Source organism: Hetaerina americana, unplaced genomic scaffold, assembly GCF_022747635.1.
Source record: "Hetaerina americana unplaced genomic scaffold, ioHetAmer1.1.p SCAF_4, whole genome shotgun sequence".
NCBI lineage: Eukaryota > Metazoa > Arthropoda > Insecta > Odonata > Calopterygidae > Hetaerina > Hetaerina americana.
The window spans coordinates 70,634,307-70,651,235 of NW_027286985.1; the positions used below are offsets into that span (position 1 = coordinate 70,634,307).

At 35.7% G+C, this 16,929-nt stretch overlaps 1 protein-coding gene across 1 annotated transcript; it reads left to right on the forward strand.

Annotated features, from left to right (window-relative positions):
• The first annotated feature begins 1,308 nt into the window (after positions 1–1,308).
• Positions 1,309–13,028, forward strand: LOC139692478 (caspase-1-like). The gene is made up of 6 exons (XM_071590695.1): positions 1,309–1,313; positions 1,758–1,871; positions 3,461–3,741; positions 7,904–8,082; positions 8,376–8,550; positions 12,796–13,028. The coding sequence occupies exons 1-6, from the start codon at positions 1,309–1,311 to the stop codon at positions 13,026–13,028; spliced, it is 987 nt and encodes a 328-aa protein (XP_071446796.1).
• The last annotated feature ends 3,901 nt before the right edge of the window (positions 13,029–16,929 follow it).

Genomic DNA, 16,929 nt, shown 5'->3' on the forward strand with positions numbered 1-16,929 from the left:
TAGAGATAAGCGAGTAGTTTTATCAAGGTAGGATTTTCAGGGCATGGGGAAGGATGGGGAGAAACCTTGTTCCGGTAATATTCTAATCTTAGCAAAAGACAACAAGGGGTCACACAAGGTAACGTCCTCTCCGATGGACGGCGTAATCACCTGAAGTTCTCTCTACATAGCACCCAAAATAGGGATTTGAATACCTCTGAAATATTCTGATACAGCCAAGATTCGAACTCAGGCTCTCGAATTAGGAAACCAGTTCACTAGGCGCCGCACCATCCCGACTCGGCATGAATATTTTGTTCTTCAATGTTTTAATTACACACATTCAAGTGAAAAATTTAAATAAAAATATTACGCTAAATTCTTGCCTTTGCCTAATGCATAGGTGTATACAGTATTCGATTAGACAGGGTTAATGAGGAAAAAGCAAAATTGACAAATAGCATAAACCAAAAACTCCCAGAATTAAGGTAACTTCGATCCTATTTGCAGGGTTGCCTCATTTCGATGCAATGAAATGCACATGACGATCCAAAACTTGAAAGTGGCCTTAAGCAATGGATAAAAAGTTTTATAAAACGACTGTAAATAATTTTCCCTTTGTAAATAATTTTTTTTTACAAAAGATAACGATAAATAATGCTGGAAATAACATTATTTTACGTAAAAATGGAAAGATCGATAGAAAAATAATTACAATCTTTGATACGCAGGTGTGTTTACGGCTGATTATACGTTGACTACTGCCACAATTTTGACAATAATTAGCATATGATTACTAATTATTATATTATTTGAACTATACGGTCTTAACTAAGTCAATAGTAAGAAATATTAACACCAAAGGGTACACAATTACGGCAAATGGAACTTTTAACTTTACCTATGAACATATTAATAGCGTCACAAGAAATGCATTAATTTTGCATCAAATTAATAATAAGCATTGTTAAAATTGTTCGCGGACGGCACTTGTCCAGAAAACAAGGAAATATGGCAAACCTACCTATTGGGGATTCATAATTTTGTTGATTACAAATTTCCTAGGAATTTTCGAGATTTCTGCACGGCAGCATTACGATTAAATGCGCCCACTTCACAAATTTTGACAGTCTCAGGTAGACTTGTACCCATATCCTCTTTAGACCCAGGGACTACACATTTATACATTTATATATAACGTATACTATTCCGATACTCTGATATTCTACATACAGACGATTGAGAGACATGCATCCTCGACTAATGATCTAACGTAGAAATTAAAATCATTGCCGAGAAAAACGTGAAGACAAAAAGATTAAGAGCAATATGAGGTAAGGTCAAAATTTCATGTAGACAGAATCAATCCAATCCTATTCTTTTTGATGATATACCTAAAAGCCTTTCTTGAATGGATATTTTAGGCTTCAGCTCAACGAATTAAATTTGTACGCTCTTGTACTAAAACACTAAATAACTCCTACTTCGCTAAATTTCACCCTCGTGCTTTGGTTGTTTGTTCCTAATCGAATGGTATTCTTTGAACCAGCCAATCACATTCCCTAGTTATTCATTCATGGACACGATCTTATTTTAGGCAGAGTAAACCTCAAACTCAAGGGAAAAAGGTATTACTGTAAGTGAAAAATATGGTGTAATCTTTGAACATTGTCAAAGTTTGGAAACGTCATTGAAGCAGAAAGTATTCCAAACTACGGAGGAGAGGAGGGAGAAGTAATGGTAACTAGGACACTGACCAACATGTTGTCTCATTCCAGGTTAATGAAATACTGTTCTTTCCAACAGGGCAATAAGCAATCCAAGAAAAATGGGAGTTGGGTCCGCAGCTGCATTTCTCCAGACAGAGAGGAGCTTCACAGGGACGATGGCTGGTAAGGAGTCTCAAGAGGGAAGTCAGTTCCGCTGAACGAATTTTTACTAACAATGAATGCATTCCACAAGGGAAAGAGTGGATGGGATGATTTGGGGAAAAAGAAACACGTGCTCTTCACCGTGTGTGTTTCCTTTCGGGGTAGACTTTCACTCTCTGTCATTAGATTAGGAAAGAAACTTTTGCTTAATAATTTTTGCCACACTTCTCTCTTTGCCCATTACTTTCACCTCTGTCATGTCCATGCATAGTTTCATACAAACTCTTCTATTCCTAAATAGAAATATTCCTTTTGTTGAGTCTTTTCAACCTTGACTTTTTGGGGCTACCCCATCTTTTCTTAAGCCATTTCCACTTATCTCATATACACATATAGCTATTTAATAAAATAAAAACTCTTATAGCCGTAATAAGTTAGCACCACTTGTCCCGCAATGAAAACAAAATTTTGTTGAGATGGTTCGTGGGAAAAGAAATTCCACGACGGTGACCAACCTCTCAACCAGAACACCCTTCTGCAGTCTTTGTGGGAATGTTACCTCCTAGCCAGGAACCAACTACAGACCCAAACACTCAAACCCAATTGGGAGTATTTACAAAGTTAAGGGGACTATGTTAAGGAGTATCCAGTTACTTCCTTGCCAGTTGGTCACTGGCAAGGAAGTAACATTCCCGCAAACTACTGCAGAAGGGTGTTCTGGTTGAGAGGTAGAGGTTGGTCACTATTGTGGGATTTCTTTTCCCACAAACCATCACAACAAAATTTTGTTTTCATTGTGGGACTAGTGGTGCCAAATTATTATGGCTCTAGGAGTTTTCATTTTATTGCACTAATTTAAGAGGCCGTAGAGCCCAATTTATTTTATTTTAATATAGCTATTTGTTGGTTCAACTCTCTTCCATTTATTCAACATGACCAAAGCAGTCTAGCACACTTCTTTCATACTTACCAGCCAATAGCTGGTGCATCCAAACCGAATTGTTTGAAGCCCCATTCAATCCTAATCCCACAGGTATTTCTCATATTTTTACTGCTAGCACTTATTCTCAAGTACCTTCTTCATACCCAATGCTGAATGGCTGATATAATACTTATCCAGACATAACGTACCAATGTTCTGCTTCCATATAATGAGGGGAGGAATGCACTCTTAAACACAGCCATTAATTATCTTGAATATACCTATACATTAATCCCTAAATGTTCTTCACAAAATACCAAATCCCCTCCCCTACATTCGCACACCTTTTAATCTATCCTATCATATTTTGCAAACAATCTGCCAAGATGCACATTTTATCCAATTGTTCAATTATTTCACTGTGTTTTCTCACTACGGAGAGTTATTATCTCGAAAAAATATATCTGCACTATAGGTATTTCCTGTAAACTTGGAAAAAATAAATCAGCACATCATATAATCTCTTAGATACCCAAGTTACCCCAAAAAAATTTAGACACACTAGTTTAAAAAAAATAATCTCCTACAATTGTCCACATTATTGTCATTAGTTTCTTCTGATAAGGAAACCTCATTGAACTTAAGAGAAAAATTGTCATATTTCATTGGTTTTGGCATTATTTTACAGTGGTGGCGAGGCACAGCAAAATGGAAACCTGAAAATCATTAAGACTCAAGCTATTACCCTCAATGCCACCCCGCATGACATATCTGACTATTATGATATGAACCACCATCGCAGAGGAATCTTCTTGATCCTCGAAAACAGAGAATTCATTGCACTTGAAAGACGGGATGGATCTGAGGAGGATGTGAAGCAGCTCCAACTTATGTTCCACAATTTGGGCTTTGAAGTGAGAGTCAAGCTCAATCTGCGCAAGACAGACATAACCAACACAATGAAACTAGGTATGTGGAATGCTCTATTTGGGTTCCATACCGTACTTTGTTTATTACAATCTTAATTTTAATGAAAGCCTATATTTTAAGTATGCTTTTGGATGGACCCAAAGACTAACACTACCACCACTACATATATAAGTCTTGTCTAATAAGACACAATCTAACACCCCAAACAATAATTAATGGGTCTTTAATTCTGCACTTTCTACCTCCCTTTGTTCCATTAAAAATACCTTTTATTTTTCTACGCCTTGCTCTTTTGCCTAGCATTGTCCCCTCCATTACAGTCTTCAACTACCCATCCACAATTTAAATTCCCTGCATCCACCTTTCCTGCCTCATTTTTGTTTTTCCTGACAGTCCCCTCTCTTCCCCCACCATGCCTAGCACTTCTTCATTGGCTTTTCTATCCATTCACTTCACCTTTTATACACCTTTAACACTTTTACTTTATGCATCTCAAAAGCCTCCAATTCATCCCTAAAAAGAGAAATGGAAAATTTTCATCACATAACCTACTCTGCCTACTAATTGAATGCGCTTGCTGCACATTGAATGCGTGCACATGCATCAGTGTATTTTTTTATCTTGAGGCCTTGATTTTGGTTAATGAACTTGTGACCAAAAATACACAAGACTGTGCCAGTGAACCCATGCATGAATGCATGCACAAGATACATGCTTTGATGTATAGATGGTTGACTACTTGAGAAATGATATGCAAAAGATGCACACATGGAGAGGCTTGGCGCATGGAGTATATGGTATTCATGGTATAATATTCATAGCTTATGGTCAGGGCAGATTTTCTTCCAAAATAGGGTCAGGAAATCATTTCAGAACAACACATCTCACTGCCAATTCAAACGGGGATACAAAATGTTTTTTGGCTCTCATAGTTGGCAGATGACTGACAGCTGGGGTCATTTTCATCATTATGGAGTGCTGGGTAATTTGGTAAAGCTCATGGAAGGAGGGTAGGGTGAAGAGAAACTATGCATCAGGGCTAGGCTATTCTTAACAAAAGGCATCAAGGGGTCAAACAGTTTATCGTCCCATCTGATGGACAGCACATTCCACCTGAAGTGCTCACCTAATAGCACCTCTAGGAGGGATCAGGATGGCACTGAATAATCATGCCACCACGAGGATTCAGTTTTTTCAGTTCTTTATATAATGAATGGCATATCTGAAAACACCTTGTATCCCACCAAGACAGTCAACCCCTGCTAGTGGCATCAAAACAGTCAAACTACTTTGAATATAAGGCCGAAAGCTCTATCAAAAGGTGACTGGGTAGTTCATCAGAGCAAATCTATGTCTTACAAAGAGATTACCTATGGCCAACTCAAAAGTATTGCCTGGTCTCAAGCGGAATGGAAAATCTGACCATTAATATGTTAATTAATATATATTAAAATTAAATAGCATATTAGGGACAAGGAAAAGTGTTTCAAATTCATCTATTTGAACATGAATAGCATAGGTATGAATCTGACATAAATCATGATGCCAAGAGAGCTCAGACATAAGTGTAAGGCCATCTAAGAATAGTAAACAATCAAATGAAGAAAACGTGAGTCCAATTTCTTAGGGCAGTTATATAGCGGAAGGAATCTAGGAATCACAAATTGCAGTCATGTGCCAAACAAATACTAGATGAATGTAGATATGTCTACCCTTGTGATCAGTAAATGAAAAATCATCTCCCATCTAGTCCTTAATAGCTTCTGGTAAAATTTCTTGAGGCAATATTCTAAACAATACCTGTGAAGTATCCAAATTACAGTGATATGCTCAGCATGTGGATAAAAATGAGGAAGGCTGTTAATGGCAGTCATTATTCAGAAAACAAAGCAGACAATCAGGAATAGACATTGGGAATAGACATTGGGAACAGAACATACATTGGGAACAGATGGATGAGAGAATTTCCATTGAGGCAGTGAATGGTTAATTGGGGAAATCATTTGAAAATAAATTGAACATATGGGAAAGGAAAGTGTATGATGTGATGATGATATTGTTTGTCATCCATGGTGATAAATATGCATGTTTGCCCTGGGGGCAAATAGGCTGCTTTGCTGTACTGTTTCCTGTAGTGTTAATTCCTTTTACAATTTTAATTCACAGCCACATGCTTGAAATAAATTGCTAAATATCTTGGTAGCAGCAGGGTAACATTTTTCCTTGCTAACCCAGAGGCCACGCTGAAATGAGGAATTTCAGGCTTGACTTTGTGGAACTTATTCATTATGGAGAGACAAATTGCAGCTTTATAAATTTCATGTATTGATACCGGGATTATTGGATTAAAACATTAAGTGGAATTAAAAAAGTTTCAATTTTTCTTTCCATAGAGGCCTTTGTGGGCCTCTTTGGAAATAAAAATTGTGTGTATGAAAGATCAAAGTTGATGGTGCCATGAACTCACTCAGCAATAAAGAATTTGTTGAAATATTCCACAAATATGTGATCAAAAGTGTTGTATGAATTTAGATTATATAGCAACATAGTTTGCAGAATTAGAACATAGTAACTAATGTGACGAGCAAGGATTAAAATATAAGACTGGTAGAATTTCTTTTGATGAAATTTAAATATCCGAAAGAAATAATATTAGTGCTCAAAATTGGAAAAGAAAGTCCAAATGCTATTGATAGGAAATATTGAAGAAGAATTTTTTGATGACTGGTAAGGTATTGGCAAAAGTAATAAAATTTTTAATTGGACATCAGGAAAGTATTTAAGGAATGCCAATGCTAGAACTGCAGTGCCATTACACAGGCTGACAATCCAAAGAGATTGGAAGATTTTCAATGTTTTAATCTATTGCCTCTACCATAAAACATGATTTGATATGTGCACATAGACAGCCATGTGATACAATTCTTTCGGCAAAAATTTTATTCCATAAAAGGCCCAGCTTTTACAAAAAAACAATGGCAGAATGGATGATAGAGATAATTATGTATAAGTGTAGAGATGAAATAAATGAAGGATGTTGAAAATTGTGAACTAATTATATCATTGCAACAAAAATGTAGAAACCTGTGAGTAAAATCTTAGATTTTTTAGTACTGAAATGTATTTCATAGGCTGTGATACAAAAGTTTATTTATGTACTTTTGTCCCTTTGTGATACTTGTGCAATACCATAATTAAAACAAATTTCTAATCTATTTTATGCTGGTAGATTAGGTGAGAGATTACAATTACTGGATTTGATGTCTGCAACAAAGTTTATTTAAATCCCTGAAGAAAGTAACAGTTTTTTGGTGTAAGCATAAAATTTTTGATCATGTAAAAGTACATCCATTATAGTAATTATCTAGCCAGTGATTTTTTAATCCATAGTTTGATTTCAACTGTTTAAAGTTATGGTAGCAAAGAAAACTTTGCAATGTTTTTTATGCTTGATGAGTGTTCCCTGTGAATTTCTTAAGATTTAGTCCTTTAAATGCTTACAGACTGTTTGGACTCAACACTATACAGCACAAATACTCCTATAAAATTCCTAGAATGTTATTGTACTACCTGGGATTGCATATTCCAGTGTCAGTTGGCTGACCATAAACAAATCTGAAACTTCATGTGCAATGAGCCAGTAACATTTGAACAAATACAGTGAAACCTGTAAAAAGCTGAATCAGCATTTTCCTATTTTCCAACTTTGACCGATTTCTGCAAAGGCAGAGAGATCTATTAAAGCCAAAAATATGGGAATATCCATTTCTCAAGGGTTAACCTATAGACAACTCCTTTTAAAGATTGAACCCACAAGGTGAAGATGAAAAACATTTTGTGCCTTGCTTTTAATGGTACTTAAATGCGTGGAAGACGGACAGAAAATGCTAGAATTATTTAGATATTCTGGTTTGAGAATTGAGTTTTTTCACTGTTTTTAACATGACCTGTGGTCATATAAATGCCTACTTCTTGAAATTACTTCCTCATTTTATGAAACCAAAGATTATAAAAGAGAACTTATTTAATTTCAATGAAGTTAGAATCATTCTTTTGCATATTTATTTGCCAAAAGCCTTTTTATCACAAAATTACCATTCAATCCCTTTCTATTCCTTGTTTGGTTGGTTTTACTGCAATAAGTAGGTTTTCAAGTAGATAAGAATAATAAAATTGATAAGTGAGCCCATTTTATCATTAGTTTCTGAAGAAAACCATGAGGACTGCGACTGCTTTGGGATGGCTGTTCTAACACATGGCGATGAAGGGGACATGCTGGCAGCTTCTGATAATCTCTACTATACCAACCATCTGTATGAGTTCTTCAATGGGAATAAATGTGCCACACTGCAAGGAAAACCCAAACTTTTCTTCTTCAATGTGAGTATATATATACACACACACACACATATGCATACAGTAATATAAGTGCATATCATATGCAGACATGTGCATTAAGTAAAATGTCATGAAAATCCCCAGAGGTGTACCATAGAAAAAAACATTTTTAACCCCAATGCAATTGAAGCATGAGCATAACCATAATACACTTAATTTTGATTCAAGCACCTTATTCTTGAGGAATATTTTGAAAAAATAAAAACAGCTTCAAGCCAATTGATGCAAGAATTTAGGGAGAACAGGAGAATACTTCAATCTTCCTTCCATTCAAGGCTTGCAAGGGCAAGGAAGTGGATGAAGTCGACTCAGTATTCACAAAAAGAGGTGTTAGGAATCTGGAAAGCTTGAAAATTGCACCTCTCAGAGAGCCACTGCTTGGCAAACCTATGGAGGTAGTCACATCCCATGTATATTCAGACTTCCTGTGTGGATTCAGCACATGGCCTGGTGAGTGACTAAAATCTTCCATATCTTCTATTTTCAGAAAATTAAGTAATTTCAATAGCTGACGTGAAGCTCATGGGGAATTTTAAATGATGGAAAGGTCACAAATGGCAAAACTTTGGTGGGAGAGCACTATTCAAGAGCGCTCTCAATAAAATTATTATTGGTAAACATCTGGCATGAACTCCCACAGTGATTCCTGATGTGGCGATAATGGGCTTCAAGTGCTACAACATGTTGGTAATCTTGACTGGACAACAGTTTCATTCTCACTTTTGGGAACATCTTCAAATTGAAGTGATTTCATTAAGATTTGGCCATATCACCTGAATCCAGAACAACGGTCCTGAGAAGGACCTTCGAGTCTCAAACCCAAGAGATAATTAGAAACAATCAGCCTTAACAACCAATTACAGTGCATCTGACCTGCCCTGCACACCTACATATACAAATGCCAAATCATTTTCACGTTTCTTTTGCTAAATTAATTTTTGAACCCAAGGTTTTTGTACTTTCTTCTTTTTAAAACCTTGTCTAAGTTCTCCAATTTTATTTTCTCATCTCATGTAATTTTTGGCTTAGGATTCCTTATTTCATTTACCATTCTAAGTGTTTCAATGTCCCTATTTTCAGAAATCCACTCCTTTCAACTACTGTTCCCATCCCATAGACATCATTCAGAAGTTATGAAATGTATTCAGGTACTCCTTCCTTTTCATCCCAAAAAAAGTTGATAGTAGTAGTAGTTTTAGGGGAAGCAACTGACTGCTGAGGTCATTTGCGCCATTAGAGATGGACGGGAAAAGATGAAGGGTGGATCCTGCATCAGAAATAGCCTACTCTTAATGAAAGGCATAAAGGGGTCCATGGTTTAACATCCCATCTGACGGACAGTGTCCTCATTCAAAGGGCTCTCCACAAAACACATCAAGTAGGGATCGGGATACCACTGAAAAACACCTGCCACCTCTGGGATTCGAACTGGGTCCTCTGGGTGGGAAGCCATCACCACATAAAGTAGCAATAGTTCATTTTATCAACCTCTTCCAACCTAAACCTCTGAATCTTAGGGAATTTTACACATTTACCTAAATCATTTGTCTTGTTTAAACAAATTCTAGTTATAACTAGAACATTTATTCAACATAAATCTATTGTTTTCTCCCTGCAGTCAATCTTCTTCCCTAAGCTGTACCTAATCTCTCCTCTCCCTTTACCCAACACATTCCATATCCTATAACTATATGTCTTTCCTTAAAGAAATATTTGAAATCACTTCCTCTGGTCAATAATAAACCTTGTCTAATTCTTCCCTATTATACTTAATGGCACAAAGGACCGACTAAAAACCAAGTTTATTGATTAGACGCTTATCTCTAAAAATGATATTTCATCATTCATCTACTCTTTGCTACTACTCATCCTCCTACTCCTTGTGTTTTGTTCAATATTACTGCCACCCCTTACTGCCTCTCTTCCCTTACTATGTATCTACCAGAGCAAATAATCCAAGTGCCAGCAGATAGTACTGTCACACACCATACCTGTACTTTGTTACTCATTGAGCTAATGAAGTAATTCAGTTCACATTATATCTGTTGCTAATCATGAACCCATAAATACAAAATATCCCCAAGTGCTACAACTCAAACATTAGTCCATTTATGATAATTTTATCGAATTCCCAGGTATTTCCTTTATAAATTACATCCAACTGATATTCATTCTCAAGCACTTTGATTACTTGAGTTGTGAAAATAAGAAGGTTAGTGACAGTTAATTAACCTTCACTGAATCCAGGTCTGTCTAAGATAAAGCAAAGAGCTAGCTACTTTTCACCTGCTTGGTCAAAAAAACATTAAAGCAACTCTAATAGCTATGGATTGAAGATATGTAACATTACACTATAGCTAGTTATAAAAGGAAACCTGTGCTACTGTCAGCTATGTTTGGCCCACAAAGTTATTTTCATTTGAAGAATGGCATATGGTTAAGTTATTTCAAAACAAATAGGTGGTAAATAAGCAGTAAACAAATCAAGTCAAAGGAAGTGAATTTAAAAACTGTAAATAGAGAGTAAGTTAATTTCTTAAATGATCACATTACTATTATCATATGGATGGAGAACATCTGAGGAAAAACCTATATATCTCAGTGCAAAACCAGTGCAGGGATAACAAACATTTTTTATTTATCTTTCAAGAAATTATTTCTTTAAATTTGTACTTTGAATTTCTAAGCAAACAAAAATTTAAAATACCTCTGCATTTGGGTTATTTACTGCAATGATAATAAGTCCAATGAAAACACCTTTATAAACTCTGTAGAGTACTACTAGTCATTATAGGAGAATACTCCATGAATTCTACTTATGCAGGAAAACAAATTCTGTACATCGGCAATATTTGGCCAATTTCAGACAATCTGTGATGTTAAACACAAAAAAAGTATCTGATAAGGTCTCTCCAAATATTTTTGACCTGGCAAATCACTGAACTCTTCATCATCAACTTAATCTTTATCATGTATCATAGTAAATTGAGAATAAACACGTAGTTAGGCAAATTCCAAAGAAACTGCGGGAGATGCCGCAACAGTAACTTTTAACGGAGTCATCCGCTAATGTGCATTTCAATGCAACAATTTAAGTGGCTAAAGCACTCGACCGGATATTGAGGGATCTGGGTTTGAGTCCCAGTCAAGGCGAATGATTTTTACGCTCTGAAATTGTTGCATTGAGACGTAGTTAGGCTTTCACAAAATCGACTGCCTTGATTGGTCGGTTGGTTCTATAACTTCTACATATTCAGGATTTTTTCTATTCAAGGTTTCATAGCAATTGCAGGTTAATGACATAAAATCATCAGGAGCAATGGTGAATTTCCACATTTGAAATTTCTTAATTATTTTCTTAATTAAGCCTCTACTTCCTTCCTCTCAGTGCTAACACTTCCTCTACCCATATACAAACTGAAAACATGAATTTTGGGAGTGGGTAGCAGCTACTGAAAAACAACCCTCAGGAGTTACTCACTGTGGCATCAATGGTTTAGTGTCAGACCAGATGCCCTTACCCTTAACATCCAAAAGATTCCAGTGAATTGAACCACAGCACATTTCATGGAATAATAAACAGCTACAAAACATGACCTTTAACTATTACTATTAGTGTCCCTGTTTCAGTTTCAGGTTTTTCCCCACTGTGATATGCATACATAAAGTACACATTTTTCAATGTTTATTGGCAAACTAGTGGGCTATGCTGAAAATATCAACCACAAAAATATATCACCTTCTATCAAAATAGCATAAACAGTCACAAACAGCAAATATTAGATAAAGTTTATTGGAATTCTTAAGTGAACTTCAACTTAACTACCTTAAGGTAGTATTTCACTCAGAGAACTCACAAATGTTGCATGTTGTACTTGGAATCAAAAGATTGTGATATTAGAAGTTTCTACTAAATAAAAACACAGTGCAAATTCTCAGAGCACTCAGTAAAATCAGGTGGAGAAAGTTCTCGGACTGCATAAGGGCTGAAAGCATCCTCTAACAATCCACCCAAAACCTGCTCACTTTTAGTGCTTGCAATCTGGCGGGAGAATAGTATTACAAGCACATCTACATGATCTACAGTGGTGAATGACATATAGATTAATCTACCTTAGTCATAATCATTTCTGATAGACTTTTTTGTACTCTCTACTAATCATTATTTCACTCACAGAATAAGTTTGATTTGCCACCACCACCACAAAAGGAATGGACATAGCTCACACACAACTGCTCATACTATGCAACAATTCCAAACAATATGCACTTCCACATATGAACTTTTCTTCAAATTTCATTGGGAAGATATCATTCAGTAAAAACTATAGCAAGAGCTGTTAAAGTTAAAATTAATTTTGAAGAGTAGCTGTTTTGAAAGAAAGTAAATATATTAAGCATCACTATAATTTTATCAAAATTATTGCTAACAATACAAGCTGGCAATAGTTTTTGGAAATAGTAATAAGTGCCACTGTAGAAACTACACAAACTTATGATGCAATTGCTAACAGTGACTTAAGTTACAGCTATTATAATACATTAACATATCATAGACCTACTTTGAGATACATGATTTTAGAGTATTTTTAATAAAATTGGAGAATCATCTCATGAAAACTTGTGGCAGTACTCACCAGGATTTCTTTATTTTTCTTTTGATTTATATTCTTCTGTCATTATGTTTCTTGGCAGGCTTCAAGAGCTACCGTCACCCTAAGGCAGGGTCACTCTACATACATTATCTCTGTCAGGAACTCTCAACGGGGACTATGAAAGGTAATGATCTCACCACCATTCTCATGCGGGTTTCCAGGAGAATGGCTGAAAATCCAGCCATAGATGGGAATAAGGTCCTCAGGCAGACAAGCATGTACCACTCAAGCCTCACCAAGAAAGTTGTTCTGCGCCCAATAAGGAAGAATTGAGTAACAGCAAATTATTTAAGAATCTTATTCCTGGAATTATAAATATTAACGTGGTCAGTGAATACACTGAACGAGTTATTGTGGACACTTTCAATGAGGATATACGGTAAGAACAAACAAAGTCACTGAGAGACGTATCATTCCGTAAACCAAAATTCTTATGTGAGCTATAAAATATGCCCATCACTAAGATAAAAAGGAAAAGACTGATGTAAAAAAAATTGTTCAGAATTCCTACATTTGTATGTTAGAAACAGAAAGCAATTTAAAAAATGCTTTAATGTGAAAGCCATTCTATCTGCAAATTGCTAAATTTCTATACATGATTGATTTTTGTAATTTTCAGTGTAACCATTTATTAGCTCTTCAACGAACAATTTTTAGAGGTGTCCATCAAAGTGACCATTTCTTTAACTATTATAATGGCTCATTAATTACACTAAATAATCCTAAGAGTTAATCTCCAAAGGCCACTGTGTAAAACTGGTTAGGTAGCAAGTTTATCAATATTTCCGGCATAATGAGGTCCAGGTACCTGTATCTTGTGATTCTGTGATATCAGCATCAATGATAATACTATTGAAAATGATTTCAAATTTTCTAAAGTAAATCTCATTTTGGTAGTACACATAACTCGCTTAACTATCATATCTAATTAGCATTCTTCACATGATCACTTTGAAATAATTTTGATAAATTGCAAAGAAAGGTATGCTTGGTAAAAAATATTTAAATTAGGCTGGTTTTTGCTGTAGTGAAATAAATGTTTACCCTTTTGGAAACTTAAATGAAGTGGTGTAGCTGATAAACTTAACTTAACCATTCAACTTTATAAATCTCAAACTCAATAGCCAACTTGGAGAACTATATTATTCACAAAAAATTACAGATAAAATTCTGCAAACCTGTCCTAAACAGCATATTTTTCTACATCATATCAGTACAGTTCCTATTATCATTCACTCATGAAGCATTTTAGCAATGAAGGCTATATATTAAGTAAGGTTCTAAGAAAACAATTATAAAATTGACAAATTAATTTTCATGAAAATGTCTCCTCTACTGATTATTTTACCTCGATGGAGAACTCTGATCATGTAGAAAATATCATAAATATTTTGAGTAAGGTTGCCATGGTAGTTACAAATATTATGAAGGGAGGTCCACAGTGAGAAAAAATAAAAGAAGAGGAACTACATGAAATTTTAGAAGGAGAAACATAAGGGTTAGCTTTATTATTTATATGTATAGCATCAATTTTTATGTTTATACAGGCAAAATGTATGAGGCTATTTAAATTTATAATAAAAATAAATAATTTCACCTCAAAAAAAAATTTTACATGCTCCGGTTTTCTACCCCTCACATTAGTACAACTATGTAACTTCAATACGTCTCATCCCCATCGCTTAGGAAGAAAATAAGTCCCAAATAGGATGGCTTATTAATCAAGAAGTTACGACTTTGAAGAAGAACTTGTAAGTAAACATGTAAGCACATGAATTATAAATTCTGAGTAAAGAGGGTCTATTGTTAGGAGGTAAATTGCAGATGCTTAAGCGAATGCAATGGTGGTATGAGGGTTCATTCTGAATAAAAATTTGTACTTTGTATGTTCAACAATTTTTAACATTTTTTCATGACCATGGGTTTGATGATTAACGTCATCTTCAGGTACAAATATGTGAGGCACTTATATTAAAAAATGAGCAGCAGGAAGGGCTGTCAAGGTGTTAAGGGAAGGATGGGAGGGAGGGGGGTAGGGTCGTGGTGGTTACCTGAAGGGAGTGGCCAACGGCCAGGATTATGGGAGGTCCATTACATTAAAATATAAAAAATTTGGCAATTTGGAGTCTATGGAGGTGTGTGGAACTTCAAAGCTGACTGCCTGTGGTGGTGGAGCGTGGGAAGGGGTATGCCAGTGGAAAAGGAAGGGTATGAAGGTAGGGGATTATTGGAAGAAAGAGAGCGGTTGCAGAGGGGAGAGCTGGAAGCATACAAAAGTTCATTAACAATTTAAAAATCTGCTCGTACACATTTTAAAATTTCAATTTTCTTGATAGCATCTAGTTGTGGACCTTTCCTTTCCAGATGCAAAATTGCCAGGAAAAATCTCTATTATGACCGTTACCCAAGAGGTGCTCAGCAAATTCAAACCCCCCTCACCTCAGCCCATTTTTGTACATAAATGTCTTACTATTTGTATTTGTATCTGAAGATGATGGTAATTGCTGAAACCATGCTGGAGTAAAAATATAAAAAATTTGGCAAAATATATGATACTTAGCATAAAGTTTCATTCAAAATGAATAGTAGCAAGTTCCATAAAGTGATGCCAGAAACTATCAACATAAAGGCTGTATTAAACCTCTTACTATGAGTAACTCTGATTTAAGATAAATGATGGAATACCTATACACATATTAATGGTGCTGAGGGAATAAAAAGAACATTGGAGATGTTTTGACGATTGAATGGGAGTGAAGGGTGGAAGTGATGGATGAAGATGAAATGGTGGCACCTGCATAGGAGGACACAAAGGTCTTGATGCTAATCCCTTCAACAAATCCTTATTCCAGGGCAGGCTGTGGATCAATCTTCTGCCATCACCAGGCACTTCCATGTCCTTTAGAATAAGGAGCAATTTCTTTCATTTGACATCAATTGTTTTATTTCAATCCAAAAAAGTGGTAAAAATTCTGTCTCTATTCCATGTAAGGAGCATGAGGGCAAAAAATATTTTCTCTTTTGCCATTAGTTTAAGTTTTAAGTTTATTAGTTTTCCTATATCGAGATTCGTGTTCGTCTAGGAGTTTATTTGATTTTGATCCATTCTTCTGAAAGGAATTTCCATCAAAATCTTTGATGCATGCATCATCAGACATCCCTATGATTTAAGCTTTTACATTAATTTCATATTGCCTTTTCTTTTAGGAATAGGTACAACTATATTCTTATGAAATTCTGCAGGTATTTTTCCAGCTGAGTATACTCAAACATTCCCTGTACTTCTAGTATGCCAATATGCTTCAATTATCTCCAAGTACTATGTTACCCAGTTAGGACATGCAAGGTATGCTGTCCATAAAGATAGTTCCTATGGAAAAAGCATTTGCATGAAATTGGGCCCAGGACAGATGAATGGTTGAGCTGATGTTAGGGATGCTTCTGAAAAAGTGGCAGTGGAAGATGAATTTCCTAACCTCTGAGAGGCATATGCATCGGGAGGCAAGGGATAGTAGTAGTAGTAGATAGTAGCTCCCTGAACCTCCAAATTTTATACCCCATGCATATCACCAAGAATCACTGACTTTCAATGTAAATTTCAGGGGATTGATCCTTTGGCCTAGTCAACATATTAAAGATGACTACAGTTCCTTCAAACTTGACATTTTGCACTGAAGCCTATGACTATCGTCTTACTCTCCAAAGTATACCCCAATATATGACAATGTTTTTGCCGTGACTTGGCGGAATTCCTTTAATGTAGAGATAATAGGAACACAGTGATTCCACCAGTAATATTCATTGCCAACCATGGTTTCACCACTATGTGGCATCATCAGGTGATGATAAGAGGCCTGAAACCATGGTCTGAAATAAATATTAATTGTGGAATTGCTGTGTTTCTATTATCTATGCTATATACTAGTAGGCAATTGATTTTATATGATCATCATCAATAGTATTTCAATCATAAGATTGATTTACCACAGCCCTCCAATCTTTTCTGATCATTGTTGATTCTCTACCTCTCTGATAGATTTTCTGTTATACATCCTTTTTAATATATCATATGTATGAGGGGCAGTCAAATGAAAACTGAGCACCCGCTACAACAAGCAGTCCATGCACCAACAAGGACATAACCCAACAACTGCATGGGTCAGTATTGTCACTG